The sequence below is a fragment of the Olea europaea genome, chromosome 7, assembly GCF_002742605.1.
Source record: "Olea europaea var. sylvestris chromosome 7, O_europaea_v1, whole genome shotgun sequence".
Classification (NCBI taxonomy): domain Eukaryota; kingdom Viridiplantae; phylum Streptophyta; class Magnoliopsida; order Lamiales; family Oleaceae; genus Olea; species Olea europaea.
Genome location: NC_036243.1, coordinates 17,639,895 through 17,656,485, shown reverse-complemented (window position 1 = coordinate 17,656,485; position 16,591 = coordinate 17,639,895). Strand labels below are relative to the sequence as shown.

Below are 16,591 nucleotides of genomic sequence, written 5' to 3'. Positions count from 1 at the left end.
ATTTAATTCACTATCATTTGTGGCAACCTTAATCATTCTAGACAAATATTCGAGACAAAGCACGAACAAAAGGGGGAAGAGCGGATCACCTTGCCGAAAACCTTTCCCACCCTTGAAGAAGCCATGCATACTCCCATTCAAAACTATGGAATATGTTGGAGAAGTAACAAATTCCATAACCCATTGCATAAATCTCGCAGGAAAGTGCAACCCGTCAAGTACTCCTTTAAGAAAATCTCAACCTACCGAATCATAAGCTTTCTTTATATCAATTTTTAGGAGGCATCTTGGAGCTACCCTTTTTCTATTATTTGGGCAAGATAAATATTTTCCTACTCCTACCTTTTATAAAAGCAGCTTGTGCTTGATCCACAATATCTCCCAAGATAGGCCTCAATCTAGAAGCAAGGATTTTAGTGATCACTTTATAGATAACATTGCAACAAGATATAGGCCAACACTAGGTGCATGTCTTGATTTTGGAACCAAAGCAACGACCGTGTGGTTGATTTGTTTAAGGATAGATCCCGATGAGAAGAATTCCATGATGGCCTCCACAAAATCATGTTTAATAGTCCCCAATGCCTTTTTGAAAAAACATGAAGTGTAACCATCCGGACTGGGAGATTTATCATCTCCAATCCCAAATAGAGCTTCTTTGATCTCATCACAAGAAATGTCCCGAATTATTGAGCTACCTTGTTCCAAGGATACCAAAGGCCTATTAAGAATAATGTCCATGTCAACCGACCCCACTGGCTCTTTTTTCCCAGCAAGTGGGTATAAAAATTGACAAATTCCAAAGCAACTTGGTCTTGTGAAGTAGTATACATCTCATCCTCCTTAAGAATAGTAGCAATAAAATTTCTCCTTGTGTTCCTTTTCATGATCGAGTGAAAGAATTTGGTGCATTTATCGCTTTGCTTAAGGAAAATACACTTAGCTTGTTAATAATAAAAGCTTCGTTCGGGTTCACATAAACCCATGACTTTCTTTCTCAATCTTGCTACCATAAGTTGATAATGCTCATTCTTAGGTTGATCATGAAGTATGAGTTGGGCAGCATCCAATTCACTTTTAGCCTCATTTGCTCGAGTAAAAATGTGCCCAAAGTGCTTAACATTAAGCTCCTTCAATGCTCATTTTAATGCACAACTTCTTACAAAGAATAAATTGCTTTGTTCCTACCACATTAAAATTCCAGCTAGCTCGAACAATATCATGGAAATCCTCGTGGTTTGTCCACATGTTAAAGAACTTAAATGATTTTCTAGTATTCACCATATGATCATGAATAGACACGATGCATGGAGAATGGTCGGAAAGGCACCCAGAAGGTAAAAAATCATCAAAGACATATGCACCACTTTGTACCAAAATATCATTCACCATGGCCCCATCAATTTTGCTCTAAGTCGAATTATTAGTCTATGTGTAAAGACAACCAATGGAACGCACATCTGTATGACCAACATGAAGGCAACAATTAGCAAAATCTTTAATTTCATAAGGAGTTACTTCCGCCTCATTGCTTTTCTCATCAAATTTTAGCACATTGTTGAAATAACCAAGAATCATCCAAGGCAATGAAACATTTGCATGAAGGTCCATGATGTTGTTCCAAAGTGGCCTCCGGCTAACGATTGTATGAAAACCATAAACAAAACTAAAAAGAAAGGTATAAGATGTTACCTTGCAAGTAGCAATACAATGGATAATTTGTGGGGTCATCTCCAAAACTTCCAACTTGACTTTGGATGGACTCCATAAAATCAAGATTCGACCAGCTCTATGAGTGCAAAAATTGTTGACTTGCATAAACCCATCAAATTTATTCTGCATAACTCGGTTCAACTTTCGATCTCCAAGCTTTGTCTCCAAAATACCCATAACATCAATGCAATGTCGCTTGATGAAGTCTCGAATCCCATTTTGTTTGAGGGGGAAATTCAAGCCCCTAATATTCCAAGATGCAATCTTCATGATTTTGAAGTAAGGGATGTTCCCTTCTTCTTGTCAATTTTAGTTCCCACTTTCTTTTGCTCATCAACCTTACCTTTAAGCTTTTCATTGCCAGATTTATTTGACTCCGACCCTCTAATATTTGATGAAGAATTTGGCCCCGAATTATCCCTTTGATTGCTATCGCATGCAGACACATGTGAAGGGTTGGTACGGGCTGAATTTTTCTCATTTTCCAGTTGACAACCTCAACAAATGGGGCGTCAATCTGGTCCTGGACCTGGTTTTGCTGGCAATCCACATAATTATCATGTAGTTGTGCACAATTTTGAGTAATAGGCTGCCCTTGCTGGCCATTTAACACCCTAAGCTGCTGACTTTGTTTTAGCTGAAGTCTTCCCAGCCTGCATGTTTTTCCCATGTGCAGCCGGCATGGAGGTAGTAGATGTCTCACCATTTATGGCCTTACCTTTGTCATCCGCAGGCTGCTTTTTGTAGTTGCAACCAAGGGTGGAACGCCCAAACACTTTGCAAGAACCACAAAATTTTGGTTCATGCTCGAAAATAATTTCTTGTTCCTTCAAAATACCATAAGGTAGTCTTATCTTTACCACCCGCACAAGCTCGATTGATGCGTCGATTTCAACTAGGGCTCTTGCATAGGATAGTCTACCTCTTGATGCCGTGACCTTATCGGTTGATATGGGTTTACCAACTTTGGAAACAATCTTACCCAAGGCATTCATGTTCCAAAACTCCAATGGCAATCCTGGTAAGTTAATCCAAATCGGCATGGTGCTAACATCTTTGTCATCAAAATAAAAATAGTGAGGCATGACTTTCAACATTAACGGTCTCCCATATACCAAGTAGGGACCCCCATACAACACACTTAGCCTTTCCACATCCGTCTCAAATTTGAACACCAACCAACCACTCGAGTGCACATAATATTTATACTCAACTTTTCATTTATCACATAATTGGAGTAAGGCCATTTTTTTCGGGAAACCTACCAGCAAAATATCCAACAAGACCATATCCCCAAGAGTTTTCGATATTGTCTTCATCCATTCATCCAAAACCACTTCTTCCGATTGAATATCGAAGGCCTTCAACTTAATGTTTTCCTCCATTTTCCTATTATCTTTGAAGAGGTTTACCCATGGAGCTCTAGTGTCTTTCATACCCTCAATCCCAGCACCATTTTCATTATTCTGGTTATTCAATTCCACTTTATGCGACTCAACATCAGATTTTTCAGATTCCGTGACATCTTCACAAAGTGTTACTGATACACTCGGTGAGGGCAAATTCACCTGATTTTTCTCCGACAACTGAATTTTTGAATTGGCATCAACACCCCCTCCAACATCAACTTGTCAAAGAGCCTGAGGTTTAAGGGGAGCCAAACCATTATATTGGCTAGCAACAATTTTCTTCTTATCCATGCAGAAACAGAAAACTGGACCAGCTGACTAATTAATTCGATAATATGTGACCAATAAGAAAATTTGTGACCAATAATTACGAATCTGTGACCATTAATCGTATAACAGTGACTTTATTATATTTAATTAATAAATATTTTTAATTAATTAGATAGAAACCTGAATTTTGAATTTTTAAACTTTGTACCTGATTTGTGAATTGGTGTAAATAATACACCTTAAATATGAACTTTTCCCAATAAATAATGACCCAAGGATGTCCAGCCAAAACAGGCCCAATTGGACGACCCGTATTACACTAAAACCAGCAGAAATCTGAGATAAATAATATTTAAAAACTTTCCCAAAAGGGAAAGTCTTATGACCGCCAGAATAAGCTAAGAAAGGGCCAAAATATAGCTGCAATAAATGAGACTTCACCCAAAGAAGAAGGTACCTCAGATCGCTACCAGAATATGCAAAAAAAGTAATCTAAAAATGGATGAACAAGGCTGCAAATTCAGGAACCCAGCATTGACCGAAAACAGTCCAGCAACGGTCAACAATTGCAGAGACAAGAAGACCACCAATATATACAATATACATACATTCCAGCACCAAGAACACACAGTAGTCCCGGGTAGAGCAAGAATCGATCTCCAAACTGAACTGAAGAAGATAGAACCTGAAAAAGGCCGAAAAACCCGAAGCAGCACAGCCCCCAAACAAAACCAAGCTGGAAGAAAAATTAAGAGGCACCCAACAGACGTCCAACCAAGTAAGATGAAGAGCTACTGGCAGACAAACACGAACCAAAAAGCCAGCAACTAAATAGAAATTGCCAAACCCAGGCGGACAGAAAACTGTCTTGAATGAACAGCAAAATACCAGGAACAAGTCTGACCAAGTCAGCAACAATCAACCTGAAAACGGCTGGCCTGAAGCCAGCCTTGAGGCAAACGAAATCTGAAATGAAACACCAAGCTGCAAGGTTTAAACTTTGCAATTCTAGACCTTAAAATGTATTAAAACTAGGATGTTAAATTCAATTTTCACCAAGGAGAAGTAAAAATCGAACCAAGCAAAAGAAGATTCATAAAAAATCTCTTTCGAGGCAAGTGTGCACCAATTCTATTTCTATTACTGGTCATTCAAACAATTGTCATAACTCATAATAGATCTTAGATTGATAAGGAATAACATCACCTCTTTTGATTGAAGTGGTTAGAAACTTTTCCACATCTCAAAACTATTAATAAAAAATGGATGCAAATAAATATTTTCATGTCGTACAAGGACATGATGATGAAATAAAGAAGCATACCGCTGGTTCAGTCTCCTTTATGACTACCAAGATGAGATTGGTGTATTTTCTCTTTTGACTTATAGTTTGTATTTTTAAGTTCATTTATATTTTAATTGATTGTGATTAATGGGTCACTTATTTTTAGGAAAAGGTATGGACTATCCAATGTCCCAATCAAGTTCTTTAACCATGATCATGGGAATAATCATGGATTTGAAGATTTTGTTCATAAAAAATTCAAATGAGTTCATAATAAGTACAATTAGAGTTTGGGTACTTCATAATTTGTTCATATAGTGAGTATAACAAGAATTAGTTTTTGTTTTTACAAAATACTTTCAATCGAGTTCAAGTATAATAGAGTTATGGATGATCAGCCTGAGTTCGATCCAATTCATGGATAGATGGCTCCAGTTCTTTTTGACGATTTATTATTTGGTGTGATTTGATAATATTGATTATTAATTAGTAGATATATTAATTTTTAGCGATTTTTATTAAAAATGTGAGCTTAACCTATGAATTTTCTGTAGGTGTAGGAGAAAAACACTTGTCATTTATATGGATATTCCGAGAGTATTGATGCATAATCCATTACATACTAAAAATCCGTAGGTAATGGAACATGATATTACCTATGGAATTTTCATAGTTATTGACAATACTTTCGTAGGTCATGTTAACACATTTATTAACTAAATATGAGTAACCAATTACAATATTTTTCCTAAGGAAAATTTCGTTGGTTAAGGTTTTACCATTGCCTTGGTAACTATCATTGACCCTAAAATTATCAACGAATTTTCGTTCGATCATTTTTCATTGGTGAAGACTAGTGGCAACGAATATCGTGGTCATTACTGAAGCCACATTTTTATTTATTTATTTTTTTTCTTGTATGTGTGTGTGCACTATGTTTCTTACATGAAAGGGATAACAAAAGAATGGGAGAATATGGAAATTTGGTCAACTTACTTCCTCACAACAACAAAACAGGGGGAATTGGTTTTGTAATTACTTTCCAATTTCTAGAGAAGTTTGGGTGCAGTCGTAGAAGTGACGTAGAACAAATTTGTTGGCTTGGTTCCACCCGTCAATAAATCAAGAAAGTTAAATAAAATAAATAAATAAATAAATAAATAGAGAAGTCAATATTTTTCATGATTTTTGTGTATTTTGGGTATGATATGTGATTTCAAAACTATTTGTGATTGTATGCAATGAATTATTTAGCCGTAGCATGGGTCCGTGAATGTCTCCATCGTGGTTTACCACGTTTTTATCGCATTATGCTTAAGTTAGAGGGTGTTTGGTAGAGATTTTTTTTGTGAAAATGCATTTTTGAATAGTAAGTTGATGGGAAAAGTGTGGTTGAAAAATAAGGAAAAGTTTTTGATTTACGTGTAATATTATTTTAATAAAGAATGTGTGGTTGAAATGAAGAAAGAGAAAAATGCATTTTCAAAAATAATGGATACCAAACAGGCTTTTAATCTTTTTATTGAGAATGTTACTGCTGCATTGAAAAGTCACGAACTAGTTAGAACTTGTCGGTGAACTATCAAAGTTTTTGAACTTTGGTTGGCTTGATATTTATAATTAATTCCACTAATATATATATATATATATAACACAATAATTAATTTTGAATATTAATTAATTAATTTACCTTGGTTATAAACTTTCAATTTCTAAATGGAACTCTATCTATGTATCCACCGAGGATCCTGCCAGAGAGTTTATCCACGAAGGACAGCGGTTGTGGTCCCCCATCACCAAAATAAGAAAAGAAAAGAAAAAAGATCCAACCAGATTAATCTATTAAATAATAATGCAAAAAACTTTAAAATAGTGAAAAAAGTGGAGGCTCGTGGAATCATTAGGATTGATAGGATGGTTAAAATCCAGCAACAGAACCACAAGATTCTACAATTTAATTTTCCTGTTAGAATTGGATCGTAGAATAGAACCATATGATCATAACATCCGGATCGAGAGAATATAACAACCATGGTTCTACTTTCTTCAAATATCTACCAAGGGTCTATAATTTAACATCTAATTTTCTGTAGCTTATGATTTTTATTGGTATATTATATTATATTCATTTATCTGAAATTGATTGAAGGAATCAGTAAAGTTGCAGACTGCATCAATGGTGGTCAGCAGTCAGAATTATGCTATCACAATTCCACTAGTTATCCTTTTACTTTGATTAATGGTAATTATTTTGCAGAGTCTTGATGCCCTAATATACATTATAACTTATACAACGTATTTAGATACATTCATTTCAACAGGAATGAGTATTTTATTTATGCCACTAAAATGTATTTTCTCTGTTCGATGATTTGTGTAAGAGAATTTTTCTACTTCCTTCAAACATGAAAACGCTGTTAAGAATTTAACTTCTATCTTTCTGCTGCAATGAATTCATATGAAATTGATTGTCTTTTTAAGAAATTGAGCGGATAGATATATTGAAGAGCGAACCACTTCTTATGCTTATTGTTTGTCCTTTTTTCTTCAAATTATGGCTATTATTTCTTTTGGCAACTATAGCTTACTTTTTTCTACCATTGTTTATCATCTTTCTGAGTTTTCAGTTGCCAATGTATGGGTGAATTATCTTATTCTGTAGCCTGTATTGTACATAGATGGGAAGATATGATACTTTGATAGTTATTAAGGTTAACTATTGAAACCATCTGGCGAGTAGCTAAGATCTTAAGGCATCTGATGGGCGCCTAACATTTGACAGCTTCTTTGTTTGCTAGTATAATAGCAGTTTCTGTTTAGAGAATATCGCCTTAATAAACAAAGTAAAAAATACATCGAATCTAGGTACATTCATTTTAAAAGGAATGAGTATTTTTATGCCACTAAAATGTATTTTCTCTGTTCGATGATTTGTGAGATAATTTTCTACTCCCTTCAAACATGAAAAGGCTGTTAGGAATTTAACATCTATCTTGCTGCTGCAATAAATTCATATGAAATTGATTGTCTTTTTAAGAAATTGAGCAGACAGATATATGGAAGAGCAAACCTTTCTTGTGCTTATCGTTTGTCCTTTTTTCCCCTCCAAATTAAGTCCTTTTATTATTTCTTTTGGCAACTATAGCTGTACTTTTTTCCACCCATGTTTATCATCCTTTTGAGTTTTCAATTGCCAATGTATGGGTGAATTATCTTATTCCATAGCCTGTATTGTACCATGATGGAAAGATCTGATACTTTTAATATTTATTAAGGTTAACTAATGAAATGGATCCATCTGGCAAGTAGCTAAAATCTTAAGGCATCTGATAGGCTCCTAGCATTTGACAGGTTCTTTGTTTGCTAATATAATAGTAGTTTCTGTTTAGAGAATATCGCCACTTAAGCAGCTTGTCCAGAGGTTGATGTAAACTTTCTAAAGCTTTGAAACACAATTTGAAACGTTGTAATAGGATATACTATAATGTGTAGCCATTGTATCATCCATTATAAGGTTTTTTTTTCCTTATCTTGTTCCTTTATAATGGTTTCTTAGTTATGTTTTGTTCTAGGGAATTTTGATACGGAAGCTTAAGCCCTTCTACACGCTGAACCTGTTTTGTGATGGCAAGTAGGAAGGCAATCATACAGGTCATATTGTATCATGGTAAAACATCCTCAAGTTTCCATTCCTTTCCAATCACTTATATTTATTGGAAAACATTTTGAGCATAATTACTTAATTTTTTATTTTCTCATATATGCAGGTTTAGTTGCTGAAAGAAGGCCGTGAATAATGTACTAATACTTCTTTGATATGTGTAAACACTATTCTAAGAGTTAAAAAAGTTCAATTTCCCCTTATAAAATTGGCACATTTATTCATGGTATTGTCTATGGTAGCTACATGGGACTGCCCCACAAACACTGAATATAGGAGTTACTTTTTATATCTTTCTCCTTTGTGTGCATTCATGAATATTACAGCACCACTGGTAACAATTTCTGTTTTCCTTGTTAGATATTTTAGAGGGAGGTTTTATATACCAAAGAAGTAACTAGTAATTTTTCCTTGGATTTCAAAAGTCCTAGTAGTATTGATCAAGAAATGCAATTGCAGGAAGCCTAGATTCAAACACAAGGCAGAATGGAGAGATACTTATCAATGTTTGCAGGCAAGCATTAGCATTTGGCACCACGGTATGAAAAGTGAAACTCATATTCAATATCCATACATATGTTAATCTTACATGAAATTTTAATTTAAGATCCAGTTAGGAAATTGAAGATAAATTTTCCTCGTGAAACTTTTGATTGAATGCCATATGATTATGAACATTTATTTGCATTGCAAGGTTCAATTTATTTATGTTGATAGAATATTCCATGAGAAGTTTTCCTTAAATCTCAAAGAAAAGGCTCAATTACCATGATTCAGACCTATGTGAGTCAAGATGACACCTTAATGAAAACATTAACTATGTGACAAATTGTCTACTAGGCTTCAATCATCTAATTTCCATGTATAGATCTGAGAAGAACGGAAGTACAGAAACTACAATCAAAGAAATGGGATCACAAATTTACAAATTGACATTAACACAAGAGTTGAAATTTGGAAGGTAAAAGGTCTTAGCAGAGGGTAAAAGAGACGAGTAAGCAACTTTTGAAATCTTGACTTGTCTAAAATTTCACTTCCTCGACGAGCCTACGAGTTGATTGGACGGCGCACTTACCATATAATGAGTCAAATTATCAAAATCCCCGAACATTCGTTGAAGAGCAGGTTAGGGTCATTAATGCTACAAACCTGTCTCAGATGCCAATATTCTTATTTTTATTAATATGCTGACAGTATAAAATAAATTCCATATAATGATAACGCCAAATTTAATACTCATCCCTGTCCTATTAATCTACCTTTGTACGTATGCATCTGAATGCACCTATTTATAAACACAGTATTTACATAGATAGGCGTAAGGACGCAAACCTTTTGGACTTCAGCCCTTCTGTTCAATTTCCGTCTTCAAATCCTCCACCATAGGCACATAACTTTATGGACAAGCCGCCTTTCTTTTTTGGTCACAGCAATCAGGTAGCAGTTGAACCAAATCTGCCATACTTTTCATGCCTATACCTTTACTTTTTATCAATTTCATGTTTTAACTCATAGAAATCAGCTACTTGTGTTATATAAAGGATGGAGAGGCCAGGAGTTTTCATTTTAAGAATCTATTCGGTTGATATCTGCCGTACTTCTCATGCTTGTACCTTTACTTTTTATCAGTTTCATCTTTTAACTCATACAAATCATCTACTTGTGTTATATAAAGGATGGAGAGGCCAGGAGTTCTCATTTTAAGAATCTATTGAGGCAAAACATGCTAACTTTTTGGAAGGATCGACTGGTTGAGATCCGTAACTCTCGAGGTGGTGCAAAATTCTCCAACAATTTGACCAATTTGTTTTACTTAATTTTTTGGCTGATCCACTTGCTTTACTTAATTTTTGTTTCTATCCACCTTGTTCCCATGTCATTAACTTGCAATTATTTACAGTTCAAATTTATCTAAATCTCTTTATACATGATATGAGCTCTAAACTTTTTGCACTGAGAAAAGAATTTATACTGGAAACGAAAGGTTGGACCATCAATTCAATATAATTTATAATCATCCGGTTATGATCTAAACCAGCCCATTATGTATAGAATAATGCTACCTAATACTAGTAATTCTTGAACACCAGTTTAGGTAGCGTTTAATGATAGAGTCAATGAAATGTTGAATTAAATGATTCATTTAATTATGCCTCTCATTTAATGTTACATTAGTGCCCCATAGACCGATATTTTAACATTAATGGTGCTAAATAACTTTGCTATTATGTTTATGATTCGACAGGCCAACTATAAACAACTTATTAGAAATAGAAGACACCCAATTTGAAATGTCACGAAATCCTCTGCTCTTCGGGGATGTCCTCAATTCTCTTCATCCTTGAGGGCCTTCCCAAAAGTTTTTGTGTTGCACATGTACTTCTTAAAGTCTATGAATACGTGATCTTGTAATGAATTTTCTCATTTTACCCCTCTTTGCAGTTATTGTGAAAAAATGTAATAAATATGAAAGTACTTTTTGCTAATGGAGGATCGAATCTTGTAAGCATGAAAGAAATAGTACGACTCTTTTTTTCCATCAATGATCCAAAAGAAAAAAATGCCTCATAATTTTTCAGGCTATAATTAGTCCAATATAAACTTGTGTCAAAAAGCACTAGTAACTATTGCGATTTTATAGTTGCCCATGTGGTAATGGCTGAAATTACTGAGAGCATTGATTTTTAGAATTATTGAATTGAAATCCATATTTTATCTTGTTGTTGGAAACCCAAAACAAAAATAAAAATAAAATAAAATAAATAAATAAATAAATAAATAAATAATAATAATAATAATAAAAAAATGGTGTTTCTTCTGCATAGACTTCATTTGTTAATTATTTTATTTTCTTAATGTCGCTCATTTTGCAGATATACGGTACAAACATGTGCTTCCCTTTGCTCGGATAAGAAAGATAATGAAATCTGATAAAAAAGTAAAGGTAGGCATATCTTGATATGCTTGGTTCTTACCAAATCCCCAAATGAAAGAAAATTTCCATAGTTGACTAGCGGACTCTACTAAATTATCTGCAGAAAATGCTAAGAACTCTATACGTTAGTGTAAGGTTGATTTCTTTTAGTTGCTTCGTTCAATAGGAATTTGAACTCTTTCATAAAGATAATTAGTTATATTTAATAATAAATTGGTAATACAGCGGAGTCAGCAGGAGATTTATTATTATTATTATTTTTTTTTTATTTTTGGTCTCATACATAGAAAAAAAAAGATTCATATAATTTTTTTTTAACTATAAAAATTAAGTGGACTTTGGGGTATCCCTGGGCTCCCTCTACCCCTGTTAGTTAAGATTAGGAATTTGATACATTGTAGCTCCATTGAAGAAGTTATTATCCATTGAGCTTCATAACATCTCAGTATTTTCTTTGTTTCGAACATATTTTCAGATGATCAGCTCAGATACTCCTATATTATTTGCAAAAGCTTGTGAGCTCTTCATTTTGGATCTCACACTTCGAGCTTGGATGAACGCAGAAGATAACAGTCGCCAATCTCTGCGGCACTGTGATGTTTTCACGGCAATAATGGGTGAAGAGCTTCTCAGCTTCCTAGCTAAAATTATCTCTTCTGATAGATACCAGGTTTGTCCGTTCTAATTACAATGTTTTCAATTTACAACCACTAATAGCCAAGACCAAATATTTTGAATGTCCCTTTCTCACTTTTAGGCTCCATATCTGAATATGAATGCACAAAATACCACTTATTGTACATGTGTTTTCATTAAAGTTGCATTTGTTAATCTAAACTTATTATTTTTGTAATATTCTACCCTGCATATGTATTAGAATCAACATAAATGTCACACTTAATACCTTCAATCTAAAATAGACTATAAAACATAGTGATTAAAAGATGACAGGAATGGAATAATTGGCCACTGGGTTGGTCCGGTTCTCTTAATTTAGATTGACATTGAAAAAAGACAACCCGAGGTCCTCAACTAGTATTACAGGTCAGTACCATAATTAACCTCCCAGTTGTCTAAATCGAAAATTTTAGTTCAGCTCCTACTCAAGACTTGCATAATGAACTCAGCCAGTAGACCAAGCCAATGTTTAATGCTACTCTTAAATAATAATACCTTATTCATTTAGTTAGTGAAACACATCGTTTGGAAGCTGTCTTCTTTTTTGGTATGAATTTATCTGTGTGTATAATTTCACTGATATCATAGTGGTTTACCTTTTTATTCTTAAACATCTGCTGATAATTTATAGGTGAAATGAAGATATAAATAATTAGATTAGTATTTTATTTTATTTCTGTTTGCATTTAGATAGGAGCATCATAGGGGATCCCTTATCTGATAAAAATTATTCTTAATTTTTATTAACTATTCATTCAGTTTTAGAGTCTGTTTGGGAGGAATTTTGAGAATTGATTTTTTGATCGTTAGGAAAAATGTGGGATCTACCTGTGAGAGAAGTAATCAAATATGACGAATGAAATAGTGAAATAACGGTCAAAATCACTCCCAAACAAGTTGTTAGTTTATTCAAAGCATAATAATACTCCACATAAACAAAAAACAAGAAGTCACATAAAATATGTATATGTATATTTGACATTATTCATGTCTATACTCAGAATTTAGCCCCTATTTGGTACTATTAAAAAAATTGATTAAAATTTAAGTCAAGGTCAACAATTAATTTTAACTATACATTTCATAGGATTCCCAACTTTTCAACCACATATTTCATCAATTTTTATCAAAATATGTTGAAAATCTGATTTTAATATTTACCAAATGGGGCTTAATTTAATTCTACACTTAGACTTGTGCTTAATTCAATATAATTTGGAGTACAATGTACAAGTTGTTTTTCCTTGAATTTTCATTTAATTTTCAATTGCTAAGACTTCTCTATTTATAAGCCATTGACCTGTAACCTAGTGGCTATACTGATGTATTTATACATTTTTGTATTAACATTTGGAGGAACTGGAAAGAAAAATAATATTTACAAAATTTCATTTTGTCGTCCCACTTGTGAGGGAAGAACATACGTGGATGAAAATTTTCAAACTTTGTAGTCTGTAAATTGCATGTGTATTGGGTGAAAGAATCACAAAATTATTTATTTATTTTGGGGAAAGAAAATAGGTTTTAGAAGTTTGGAAGTTGAATCATATCAGGTTAAGAGTTTATGGTTGGACAAGCTCAAGTTCCAACTTGATTTTAAATTATGATTTTTGGTTATAGACTATTAACACAGAGAAATAAATGAATTTACAAATTATTCCTTATACTGATTATGAACTTGCATCCTCTTCTGCTCCTTGATTAGAAGGAAATATCAGCAGACTCTCATGGAGGAGACACTCATCAGTGCCCAGCCAATCCAATGAACACTAAGGAGCGCCCAGCATATCCAATGACTTTGCAAAACTTGAATTCGGTGAGTTGATTCAACCTGAATATTAATTCTTTTAGTTTTATATCGTGATTGTTAAATATACATTAATGGCATGACATGTTCTATAAGATTAATGTTCTATAAGTTTACCTTTTCTTCACTAGGCCTTGCTCATGAGAAGCCCAGAAGCGCCTCAGCATCTTGTGTTTCCACCATCATTCTCGGCAGCTGAAACCAATTATCGGCAAGGGTCTAATGTAAGATAAATTCTTACTCATGGCAAAAATATGGTGGATAGTATTGATGTCAATCTCTTCATACGTAAAGGAAAAAGCATTATAAATACATCATTTTTAGGAGTTTCAACTCCAAGAAATTAATGTCCAACTACTTTTAGTGTCTGCAGGATGATTGATTTGAATTCATACTTTATGGACGTGCACATGAATAAATAACATTACATTTCTTAGAGAATGATCCTGCATGATTTTGCTACCATTTAAAATAAGCAATCTACAGTTTTATTTTGACTAGTTACTCATGTTTGTAAGATTTAATTTAACTCTAGAATTTGACTTTCTTCTTTGATAATTCAATATAATTTGGAGTGCCATGTATAAGTTAATTTTTTCTTGAATTTCTATTTAATTTTCGATCACCATCACTTTTCTAATGTATAAGCCCTAGTAGTTATTCATATTTGTACTCATATTTAATTTAATTTAGAATTTGATTCTCTCTTATATAAGTCAATATATTTTTATGTGCCATTATAAGTTGTTTTTCCTTGAATATTCATTTATTTTTTGAATACAATGGCTTTTCCAATATATATGTCATAGCAATTATCTATTTTTTTTTTTTTACCTGTATTAGCTTATTCTAGAAATTGACTATCTTCTTAGAGAATTCAACACAGTTTGCGTTGACCAATGACAATGATTGAACCCATAATCTAGTGTCCCTGTTTCCATACTGTGTTATTTATTCATTTTTGTATTTAAATTTGTAGAACTGGAAAGAAAATATCCCATTTGCTAGGGGAGAATGTATGTGGATGAAAGTTTCAAACTTAATAGTATGTAAATAAATTTATCTGTATGTGTTCCGGGAAACAATGAAGTTTTGAATCAAGAAAAGAGGTTTTAGAATATTAAAAATTGCATCATATCAGGCAAAGAGTTTATAGTTGAACAAGGTGATGTTCCAACTTAATTTTAAATTATGATGACAGTTTTGTTGGTTTTGACTACTATCAATAAATAGAGAAATAACTGGATTTTACAAATCATTCCTTGTACTGATCACGCACTTTCACTCTTTACTGCATGGTTTAGGAGCAAACATTGGTAGACTGTCCTGGAGGCACTGATCAATACCCAGAATATCCAATGAATTTGCACAACTTGAATTCAGTGAGTGATACAACCTACTAAGTAGTAAATCATCCACGATATTTTTATTAGTTTTATTTCGTGCCTGTTTTGTATAACTTAATGGCATGACATCGTTCTATAAGATTATTTTTAACGAGCAGTTTTTCTTCATCAGGCCTTGCTCACAAGAAGCTATGCAGCACCTCAGCATCATGCGTTTCTACCATCATTCTCATCAACTGAAAACAATTATCGGCAGGGTTTTAACGTAAGATAAATTCATTTAGCAATAGTATGATGGGTAACAGTGTTGATATTTGTGATGTCAATCTCTTCATATGAAAACTGAACATTTTTGATACATCGTTATTAAAAAATTTTGGTCCATGAAATGTTCAACTACTTTCTGTGTCTATTGGGATTGATTTTGATTTCATGGTTTTGCACGTGCGCGTGAATTAATAACTAAATTGATTAGAAAATTATTTTGCATGATTTTGCTACCTTTTAAAATGAGCAATGTAAAGTTTTATTATGACTAGTCAATCATGCTTGTATTCGGATTTACGTTAACCCTAGAATTTGACTTTCTTCTTATATAATTTAATAACTTTAAATTTCCATTTAGTTTTTGGTTACTATAATGTATAAGCCATACTAGTTATTCATGTTTGTACTCAGATTTATCTGAACTCTAGATTTTGACTTTCTGCTAACATAATATAATTTGGAGTGCCATTATAAGTTTTTTCTTGAATTTTCATTTAATTTCTGATTACTATAACTTTACTAATGTGAGTAATACTAGTTATTGATGTTCGTACTTAAATTTAATTTAACTCAACGATTTGACTTTATTTTTAGAGAATTCAATATAATTTGGAGTTCCATGTATAAATTGTGCATCTTAAATTTCCATTCATTTTCATTTACTATTTCATTTCTAAGGAAGAAGCTATTCACACATGACATTCGTTGAACCCATAACCTAGTGGCTCAGTCCCTGTACTCGGTATTTGTTCATTTTTATTAAATTTGTCGAAACTGGAAAGAAAACATAAGATTTACAATTTGTATGCTGCCTTCCCACTTTCAAAGGAAGAACATAAATGCATGTTTACGAAGTTTCAAGCTTGTTGTAGAGTAAATTTCACGTGTATTCCAGGAAATACTGAAGTTTTTAGAAGATAAAAATTGCATCATATCAGTCTGAGAGTTTATAGTTGAACTAGGTAAAGTTCGAAACTAATTTTATATTATCTAATTATGACAGTTTTGTTGGTCTCGACTACTATATATCCGTGATGAGAGTATAACTGAATTTTCAAATCATTCCTTATACTGATCATGCTCTCCCTTTACTCCTTGATTTAGGATCAAACAGTTGCAGACTGTCGTGGAGACACTAATGAGCACCTCGCCAATCCGATGAATTTTCACAACTTGAATTCAGTGAGTGATAACCTTAATACTATGTAGTAAATCATCCA

At 33.2% G+C, this 16,591-nt stretch overlaps 1 protein-coding gene across 28 annotated transcripts in view; it reads left to right on the top strand.

The window, feature by feature from the left end:
• Positions 1 to 6,497: 6,497 nt before the first annotated feature.
• Positions 6,498 to 16,591, top strand: part of LOC111397224 (nuclear transcription factor Y subunit gamma-like) — a 35,482-nt gene continuing 25,388 nt past the window's right edge. For 7 of the 28 annotated variants that reach the window (XM_023024034.1, XM_023024031.1, XM_023024030.1 and 4 more), the window contains exons 1-11: positions 6,501 to 6,919; positions 8,250 to 8,344; positions 8,798 to 8,877; positions 10,014 to 10,110; positions 11,212 to 11,282; positions 11,749 to 11,943; positions 13,657 to 13,767; positions 13,890 to 13,982; positions 15,063 to 15,140; positions 15,277 to 15,369; positions 16,476 to 16,553. In XM_023024034.1, coding sequence (XP_022879802.1) covers positions 8,302 to 8,344; positions 8,798 to 8,877; positions 10,014 to 10,110; positions 11,212 to 11,282; positions 11,749 to 11,943; positions 13,657 to 13,767; positions 13,890 to 13,982; positions 15,063 to 15,140; positions 15,277 to 15,369; positions 16,476 to 16,553 — 939 coding nt within the window. In that variant the 5' untranslated portion in view covers positions 6,501 to 6,919; positions 8,250 to 8,301. The other 21 variants (XM_023024043.1, XM_023024035.1, XM_023024032.1 and 18 more) reach the window with 18 other exon arrangements.